The 10,272-nt window shown below is 45.9% G+C and overlaps 1 protein-coding gene and 1 long non-coding RNA gene across 2 annotated transcripts in view; one reads left to right on the forward strand and one right to left on the reverse strand.

Annotated features, from left to right (window-relative positions):
• The window catches only part of LOC125961885 (uncharacterized), a 61,141-nt gene extending 58,141 nt beyond the window's left edge, over nucleotides 1-3,000 (forward strand). Inside the window, exon 3 of the long non-coding RNA XR_007472981.1 lies at nucleotides 2,956-3,000. This is a non-coding gene — a long non-coding RNA (uncharacterized LOC125961885). The remainder of the gene's footprint in view (nucleotides 1-2,955) is intronic.
• Nucleotides 1-10,029, reverse strand: part of ATP8A2 (ATPase phospholipid transporting 8A2) — a 531,116-nt gene extending 521,087 nt beyond the window's left edge. Inside the window, exon 1 of the mRNA XM_033409347.2 lies at nucleotides 9,879-10,029. Coding sequence (XP_033265238.1) covers nucleotides 9,879-9,906 — 28 coding nt within the window. The 5' untranslated portion in view covers nucleotides 9,907-10,029. The remainder of the gene's footprint in view (nucleotides 1-9,878) is intronic.
• Nucleotides 10,030-10,272: the final 243 nt, after the last annotated feature.

Raw genomic sequence — 10,272 nt, forward strand, 5'->3', positions numbered from 1 at the left:
GCAATTCAAGAGGGGAAAAGTCGTCTGCAATAAATGCTGCTGTGACAACTTGATGTCCATAGGGAAAAAAGAAGCCTTGACCCCTTACCCATACACAGCAATGAACTCAACCTGGATCACAGATGTCAGTGTAAAACACTAAGCACATAGAGCGTCTAGAAGAAAATGGAGGAGAAAATACTTCTTATGCAGGACCGTAAAAAGCCCTGAGCATAAAAGGAAAAACTAATAAATTGAACATCATCAAAAATAAACCTTCTGCTCATCAAGACGCCACCAAGAAAATCAATAGCCCATCCATTGACTGGGAAAAGACATTCACGATGCGTCCATCCAACAAGGACTTGTATCTAGAAGGTCTAAATAATTCCCACAGTGCAACACTAAAAGAACAACTTGTTCATCATCAGGAAAATGCACCTCACAACGGACATCATGTGATGTTGCTTATGTGTGGAATCTAAGACAATGGTACAAATGAACTTATTTACAAAACAGAAATAGAGTCACAGATGTAGAAAACAACCCTATGGTTTGCCAGGGGGGGACAGGGGGAGGGATGAATTGGGAGATTGGGATTGACATATACACACTACTATATAGATAACTAATAAGGACCTGCTGTATAGCACAGGGAACTCTACTCGATACTCTGTATTGACCTGTATGGGAGTAGAATCTTACAAAAAAGTGGATATATGTATATGTATAACTGATTCATTTTGCTGTACACCTGAAAGTAACACAACATTTAACTCAACTATACTCCAATTAAAAAAAAAACAACAATATTCCAGCACACACCCACCAGGATGTTGAAATAAAGATAAATGACTCCAACTATCGTGGAGGATGACGAACAACCAGAACTCAGACACTGCTGGTGAGAGTGTAAACTGCTGTGACCACCCTGGAAAACTTGCAGTTCCTGTAGAAGTTAAGTGCCCACCTTCCGTAAACCCAGAAATTCCACCTCTAGGTACTTACCCCCAAGAAATGAACACTTATTTACAAAAAAGACTTGTAAGAGAATATTAATAGTAGTTTTATTCATAATAACCTCACACTGGAAACCACCCTACAGGTAAATGGATAAAGAAATTGCAGTATATTCATAGGCTATGACTCAGCAGTAAAAAGGAACAAATTTACAATTACCAATGTGTACAACAGCATAGATGGATCTCAAAAGGCTGACGCTGGAGGAAAGCAAGACACAAGAAAGTAGATACAGGATGGTTATGTTAAAGTAACCAGATTAGCCCCAAGATAAGTCGCTCATGCTAAACCCCACATCAGCAAACCAAAGCTTAACTAAATTGCTATGCTCTATGCTTGGCTGTCCCAGAAAAGGAAAGCCTAGTCTACCCATCAGGGCTTGTCTGCTCAGCACAAGTTTCCTGACCCCTCCAAGACTTCCCTTTGCTCCTTAAGCTAAGTTACCCTGCTTTAACCAATCAGCAAATGCCCAGTATAACTTCCTTGTACCTGCTCACTCTGGTCTATAAACACCTCTTGCAAGGTGTTCAACATCACTGATCATCACAGAAATGCAAATCAAAACCACAACGAGATCACCTCACACACGTAAGAATGGCTGTCACCAAAAAGACAAGAAATAACAAGTGCTGACGACGATACGGAGAAAAGGGAGCCCTCGTGCATCGTTGCTGGGGGTATAAATTGGGGCCGCCACTACGGAAACGGTACGGACGTTCCTCAAAAAATTACAGATAGAGCTACCGTACGATCCAGCAACTCTACTTCTGGGTGTTTATCAGCAGAAAACAAAACCACTAAATTGAAAAGATGTATGCAACCTTGTGTTCGCTGCAGCATTGTTTATAGCAGCCAAGGTATGGAAGCAACCTAAGTGCCCATCCATAAATGAATGAATAAAGAAGATGTGGTATGTGTATATAAATATATATATATAGAGAGAGAGAGAGAAAGATAATATATATATGACGTGAAATATTATTCAGCCATGAAAAAGAAGGAAATCTTGCTGGTTGTGACAATATGGATGGACCTTGAAGGCATTATGCTAAGTGAAATAAGTCAAAGCAAGGCTGTATGATATCTCTGTATGATATGGTGCCTCACTTGTATGTAAAATCTAAAACAACAACAAACACAAGCTCATAGATACAGAGAACGGATTGGTGGTGGCCAGAGATGGGGGGAGGATGTGGAAAACATGAGTGAAGGGGATCCAGGTACAAACTTCCAGCTGTAGAATAAGTGTCCTGGGGATGGAATGTACAGCACGGAGGCTATAGTTAATATTACTGTACGTATATTTGAAAGTTGCTAAAAGAGTGGATCTTAAAAGTTCTCTTCACGAGAAAACAAAGCTTGTAACTATGTGTGATGACAGATGTTAACTAGACTTATTGCGGTGGTCATTTTGCAGTATATACAAATATTGAATCACTATATTGTACACCTGAAACTAATATAATATGTAATTATATCTCAACTTTAAAAAAATCTCTCGCCTTGTACAGCTCTTTGGGACTTCTTTCCATCTGCTAGATTGGATGCTGCTAGATTTGTGAATTGTTGAATAAAAGCCTACTTGATCTAGTAAACTGATCTATAAAATGTCTGTGAAAATTTTTATTTTAACAATCCCATTTAAATGAAGTTTAAGAAAAGACAAAAATATATCTCAGGGCCAGGGTGCAGAAATTTACTGGGAAGGGTAACTTCCTGGGATGATAGAAAAGTTCTTTTTTTCTATAAAGGAGTAGATATCGGGTGTATGCATTTTTCAAAACTCATCAAACTGTACAGGTAAGATGTACATGTTTCACTGTAAACTATACCTCAACTTTTAAAATACTAATAAAGGGACTTCCCTGGTGGTCCAGTGGTTAAGACTCCACGCTTCCACCGCAGGGGGCACGGGTTCGATATCTGCTCGGGTAACTAAGATCCCACAGCCTTAAGGTGCGGCAATAAATAAATAAATAAATAAAATAAAATAAAATAAAATACTGATACAGGGGAGTTCCCTGGTAGCCTAGCGGTTAGGAGTCCAGGCTTTCACTGCCATGGCCTGAGTTCAATTCCTGGTAGGGGAACTGAGATCCCGCAAGCTGCGTGACGTGGCCAAAAAAAAAAAAAAAATTAAAATACTAATAAAGGAAGTGAAAATTTTAAATGCTTGTACTGGGATACTCATAATAATGTTATTTATAATAGCAAAAACCTGGAAAGCAAGCCCAATGGCAAAAGAATGAGCATTTAAATAATTTACAGTTCTTTTTAGAAAATGATTCTCTTTAAAAGCAAATTTTTTGAAGACTATTTAATGGCTTGAGAAACCATAATATGTTAAATGAATGTCAAATGTTAAATGAACAAAGGGAAAATGCAACTGTATATGTTGTGATCTATTTTTAAATACACATATATATTATATATGTATGTATATATATATACACACACACACACCCGTATCTAAAAGGAGAGGTATTAAAACTTTAGCTGGTATTACCCCTGGGTGGTGCTAACTTAAGAAAATGCACAACATGAAAGTTGCGACTTAAGTTTTATTTGGGGCAAAATGAGGACTGCAGCCCGGGAGACAGCGTTCAGATAACTCTGAGAAACCACTCCGAGGGGGCGAGGGGGGAGCCAGGTTATATAGAAGTTTTGCAACAAAAGGGCAGGTAGTCGGGAACATCAAAAGATTATTGTTAATTAAAGAAAACCAGGTATCTCAAGTCAAGGAATTTAGCGCTTTTCTATGTACAGGAAGATGCACGAGTCTGGGCTCACTGACATCGTGCCGTTGACGTGCACCTCAGCTCTCTGGGGCCAGTATCCTGTGATTTCACATCCTGAGTTTCCTCAGGGCTCACCGGCTCCCGCTGGAGGGCTGCAATCTTTGATGACTGTGACATCCTTTCTTTACTGATATGGCAGGGAATATTCCATTTATAAATATTCCAATTATCAGAGGCGTGCTGGCCAACCAGAATAAGTCTCCCTGGAAACTGGGCTTTACCTCCAGGGGAAAGGGTGATCCCAGCAGGGAAGCCAGAGGGCTTTACAGAGAGACACTTGAGGACAGAGGGGCTGTGGGAAGTTATAAGGAGGACATGAGCTGGGGGTTTCCAGCAGCCATCTTGGCACCATTGGGAGAGACCCTGTCTAGCGAGCATTTCTAAGATGCATTTCTGATAACATTGGGTTTTTTTTTGGGGGGGTGCACCATGCAGCCTACAGGATCTTAGCTCCCCAACCAGGGATCAAACCCCGGGCCCCCTGCATTGAGAGCACAGAGTCTTAACTACTGGACTGCCAGGGAAGTCCCTCTGATAATATTGTCTGACCTGATCGGTTCAGCTTTTTCTGAAGCCCAGGCCACTCACTGGACTTCATGTGATTGAATAAATTCCTTTTTTATGCACTTCAGGTAATTGTGCAAAAGTTCTACACAGGAAGGATTTAGGGAGGAAAGGGCTAGGGAACATAGCTTGAACTGTGCCAAAGGCTGCGTTACTCACAGTGTAGATTTTGGGGGGGATCATGGAGATTAACGGGGGCGGGGAACTAAACTTTCCCCAAGCCACTCCTGAAACCAGCTCCGTTAGTATCACTTGCAACCAAAATATTACTGATTAATACAAATCTCTGCACCATTTCTGCATCTCTTCTGCTCTTTGTCATCAAATTTGCTTGGAACAGGCTGTGTGTAGATGAATGAGTGTCAACTTAAAACAGCAAAGCTTTTTTTTAATATAAATTTATTTATTTATTTTTGGCTGAGTTGGGTCTTTGTTGCTGTGTGTGGGCTTTCTCTAGTTGCGGCGAGCGGGGGCTGCTCTTCGTTGCAGTGCACGGGCTTCTCATTGCAGAGGCTTCTCCTGTTGCAGCGCACGGGCTCTATGTGTGCGGGCTTCAGTAGTTGTGTCTCGCGGGCTCTAGAGCACAAGCTCAGAAGTTGTGGCACACGGGCTTAGTTGCTCCGCGGCATGTGGGATCTTCCCAGACCAGGGCTCGAACCCGTGTCCTCTGCATTGGCAGGCGGATTCTTAACCACTGTGCCACCAGGGAAGCCCCAGCAAAGCTTCTTAAAGTGTCTCAATATCTTATTTTTTTTAATTAATTAATTTATTTATTTGGCTTCGTTGCCGCATGCGGGCTTTCTCTAGTCGCAGTGAGCGGGGGCTACTCTTCGCTGCGGTGCGCGGGCTTCTCATTGCAGTGGCCTCTCCTGTTGCGGAGCATGGGCTCTAGGTGCGCAGGCTTCAGTAGTTGTAGCATGTGGGCTCAGTAGTTGTGGCATGTGGGCTCAGTAGTTGTGGCTCGTGGGCTCTAGAGCACAGGGTCTGTAGTTGTGGCGCATGGGCTTAGTTGCTCCACGGCATGTGAGATCTTCCAGGACCAGGGCTCGAACCCGTGTCCCCTGCATTGGCAGGTGGATTTTTCTTAACCACTGTGCCACCAGGGAAGTCCTTAGACGAAGAATACTTTTTTACTTCAAAAATAAAATGTGTTTGTGAGCATCAGCTGGTATATTGGCCATGGTGTTCCCATCACAAAAACAAAAATTCCCTAAACTTGTATCCTATGTGTACTTGGACCTTCTTAGGTCCATTATGTGATGCTCTACTGGGAAGTAATTAAGACCATGGACATAGAGAATGCCTATCTACTAAAAATTCCCCATCAGTGTCTCACTGTCACTTACAAAATTCTCCATAAATCAGGTAACTACTTCCTAACTTCAAGGATGATACAGCTCCTCAAATACTTTCTCCAGTATTTCCTTTTCTTAGAGAAAGTTTAGGGCTCAGAGTCTGAAGTAGCCAAGCAGTAGCCTTCTACCTAAGATAAATTCCAAATAGCAAGAGGAAATTTCAGAGACTTATAAAAAGCTTTTAAATATGTGATTTCTATTAAGATCTGATTTCGCAATTTAAACTCAGTTACAAGGCCAAGTAAAACAAGGTTTACAGACTCGCTTTTGTGTCAGTCAGCATTTTTAATGGATCTCAGAATATTCTCTATCACCAGAGGAAGCTGACCTTTCATGTTTAGATGAAAGTGAAAGATAACTAATACGTAATTCTTTTTTCCCTGTTTGCCTCCCACAATTCTTTCTCTGAGTTGCATTCTACCTTTCGGTGAAAGGCTTGTTGTCCCATTTGGGCAGCTTGAACGATTGTGCTATTAAGGAGACACAGTGGAATAAAGAAAAATGGGTTTCTCAGCCAAGTCACTACGTATCCATTGGCCTTATTTAGATGAGTAGTAAGTCTCTTTAAACTCTGGAATTCAATGATGACAAAAATAATTAAGTCCATTTGGTATAAAGGGTCTAGAGCCATACTTGTACTCACAACAGCAGTCAACTGTGGACAGCTCTACACGTCCTTCTGTGTACCTTGGACCAGTGGGTGTAAAGCTTCTGCACAGAAGAGCACCTCTTACAAAACCCAGGAACTTAGGAACCGCTGATCCTCACCCGCACCTGATTCAGTAAGTCGTGGATTCTAGTCCCAAGGGTATCTGCCTGTCTGCAAGCATTCTGGGTGGTTCTGATATGCATGGTCTCTGCCCCATTCTGAGAAAACTGCCTTAGATTCAATCCAACTGTCTGTGTTTTGCACAAACAGAGAGCACGGCAGCCCTTCATCTGGTTGGCCCGTCAGGATGGGACCCGTGTGCTTGGGTTGCCGACTGTGGTCACAGCCCTGTCCCCACGTGACCTGAGAGTCAGAATTGCTCCATTTGGGCTCAGACGGAAAGAACCCCAGAGAGTGACAAGAGGGGGTGTATGGAGGCCCAGAGAAAGGCAGGCACTCAGGTGGGGGCGTGAGCACGTGTGGTTGTGATGTAACCTGCGTATACACGTGTGCACAAGGATGGGAAGCATCTTGAAGCTGGCTCTCCTTCAGGCGTGGTGTTTGTTCCTCTAGTGATGGGGGGCCTGGAGCGCAGTGACAACCTCTCATCCAGGACGTCAAAGCCCAGGGACCAGCTGAGGAGAACCAGCCTGCACCACTCTGTCAGCCATACTATAAGGAAGGCAGCTCACTGGGAAACAAACAGTCTTGGAAAAAGAGCTGCCATCCCCCCTCCCACCAGCAGTCACAGCCTGAAAGGCAGTCTTGACCCTGCCCGGCTGCTTCTCAGGAAGACTTAGAGGAGTTTCCTCTCCTCTCTGCCTCCAAGAAAGACGAGACACAAAGGGAAGCATGAGTGTCCAGTGAAAAAGAGAGAGTGAAGGGTAGAGCATGGTGTGAACTGGGCCATGCAGGCAGAGCTTGTAGAAACAACGGCAGTTCGCTTCCAGTTTGCAATTAACAGGTGACTGCTGTGATTCTCGATGCTCACCCAGTGTTTTAAGCAACTGTTACCTTCATGAGTGTTAATTTAGTTAAACGTAGACACGGTCAGTACAGCCACATAACCAGGTATGAATGTGACTACAGGACATGCCGACTGACTTACAAACTCAGCGAGGACACTATAATACATCTACATAGTACCTAGGAATAAGGTAAATGTCTTTTCACTTCATACATTTTAAAAGAATACTTTTCAACAAAGGATGCTGGAACAAATTGGATATCCATATACACCAAGGTGAATTTAGACCCTTACATCTCACCTTGTAAAAAAATTAACTCATAATAGATCACAGAGCTGAGTATAAAAACTAAAACCATAATACTTCTATAAGAAAACAAAGAAAACCTTTGTGACTTTGGATTAGGTAAAGAATTCTTAGATAGGATACCAAAAACACAGTCCATAAAAAGGAAATAGTGAACTTGACTTCCTCAAGATAAAATTGTTTGCACTTCAAAAAACGCCATTATGAAAAGATTTGCAAATCATATATCTGGCAACAGACTATACAGAACAGTTCAACAAGACAAACAACCCATGTTAAAAATAGGCAAGAAGGGACTTCCCTGGTGGTGCAGTGGTTAAGAACCCGCCTGTCAATGCAGGGGGACATGGGTTCGAGCCCTGGTCTGGGAAGATCCCACATGCCGCAGAGCAACTAAGCCCGCGAGCCACAACTGCTGAGCCCACATGCCACAACTACGGAAGCCCGTGCACCTAGAGCCCATGCTCCGCAACAAGAGAAGCCACCGCAATGAGAAGCCCGTGCACCGCAATGAAGAGTTAGCCCCCGCTCACCGCAACTAATGAAAGGCCACGCGCAGCAATGAAGACCAACGCAGACAAAAATAAGTAAAATAAATAAATTTTTTTAAAAACCCTTATGAAAAAGAAAAGGGCACAGAAATGTAATGTGCTTTGCTTCCCCTGAGAGTAAATGGAGTAGCAAGACCTGCTCACTCTTTATGGCTAATTGCATTATGATAGTAAACACAGTGATTGTCATCTTAGCCACATTGAGAAGCTCTTGCAGCGCAGACTCAGGAGCCAGGGACACAAAAACAAGAAAGAGGTGAGGGTGGGGTGCGGGTCCCGCCCTGGGTGAGGGGGAGGTCTGGCTCATTTATGTTCTTGAATTTGCTCATCATCTTTTCAACTGTCGTTTTTATAATGGATGAGGGACCTTATGCCTTACCATTGATAGATGATCTCTTTTCTCAAGTCACAAGAATCCCTTTCTTTAAGGGATTAAGCCCAGGGCTTATTTCAGCTGCGTCAGAGCTACAGGTGTGGCCGGTTCTGTTACTAGTGTTGCTGAGACACGGGAACAGCGGCTGCTTGAAATTACGCGGGATTCAAAAGACACAATTTTACATGGGGGGGAAAAGCTCCTAACATCCTTCCCTAATGGAGCAACCTTCATGAAAACAATACATAAGTTATGAAAAAATAGAAACATTAAAGCTCGTTAACTTTTGAGAAGTTAACGTTTAATATTTGGTTTGCTATATTTTACAAACATTCATGCTCATATAACGTTCATTTTAAACATTTTTTTTTTCCTTACTATTTTCTACTTTTTTTGCTGGGAGTTCTAAAAGGAGCGGCCACGACAGATGGATGTTTGGACCGAGGCTCTTCCTGAATTGTTCAACCACCAAGTGCTCTGGGCTGCATTTTGGCGGAGTGACCCGGGCACTCGGGCCACCGCGCGCCCCGAGGGTGAGGAAGGGGGAGTCGGCTCCGCCCAGGCTGCTCCAGGTGGGCGCGGGTGGGGACGCGAGGGGACAGGGGACCCAGGTGGCGCAAGGTCAGGCTGGAGGGCGGAAGTCTCAGGGGCGCGCAGCCCTGCTGGTGAGCTATCAGTTGACGTAGACCCATTTACATCCTCCCGAAGAAGCGGCAAGATGCACCACTTGTGCCCGAACTTCGGAAAACAAGCCCATCCAATGCGCCCTCAGATGATGGAGAACGGGGTGCACATTTATGGATACAACAGAGCACCCTGCCGCTAAGCGCAGGTACCCGGGTGCGCAGAGCCGCTCAGGCTGGGGCGCCTCCCAACAGGTGGTCCCGCGCCCCAGGACAGCCCCGGACACACAGTCACCCCGCTCTCTCCGGCCCCCCCAACCCCCCGCTGATGTGACTGCCGGAGCCTGGAGAGGCAGGAAAGACAGACCGGGTAAAGGGACGAGAGAACAGGCGAGTGAGGGCGGGCAGAGCGAGGGCACGGGGGCGTAGGCCCTTCCGCGGCCTCGCCCCCGCTCGACCTCCCCCGGCCCCCTCCTCACTCTCTGGATGCCCGCGCCCTCCCTCGCCCTCCTCCTGGCGCCTCTCCACACGCGCGTGGCCGCGCGCACCCCTCACCTGCGCAGGTAAGCTTCTCCCTCCCCCGCCCCCCTAACGGCGGGCTGCCCTGGGCGATGACTCCCCTCCCTGTCCCGTGCCCGTTCCTTCCCTCCTGTCCTCCCCTCCCCTGCGGCCCACACCGCGCCCCCTCTTACCCCGGGCATCCCCCGCAGCGCCCTCCATTGTTTCAGGGGACCCGCGGCAAAGCCCCCCAAACAGAACCGCCCAGGTGTGCACGGTGGCAGGCGGGGGCCGATCTGAGCGCCCCGGGCGGACACGCGCCGACCCGCGTTAACCCGGCTGCACGGGTCCTGACGCAGGCCCGGCCCGGCCCTCGGGAGGTCTCTCCACTGAGGGGCGGACGCCTTAGAGAAAGCGGAGAGCGCCGCGCGGGCCAGGGATACCCGACGAACAGGGAGCGGGGAGACAGAACCACACAGCCAGCCAGGTTAAGGGAAGAGGGATGTTCACCGAAAAGATTTCCTTAAGAGGGACAACGGCAGCGTGGGAACGCAGCCTGTGGCTGACTCTGCCACTGCGCAGGTAAGA

Source organism: Orcinus orca, chromosome 18 (genome assembly GCF_937001465.1).
Source record: "Orcinus orca chromosome 18, mOrcOrc1.1, whole genome shotgun sequence".
Classification (NCBI taxonomy): domain Eukaryota; kingdom Metazoa; phylum Chordata; class Mammalia; order Artiodactyla; family Delphinidae; genus Orcinus; species Orcinus orca.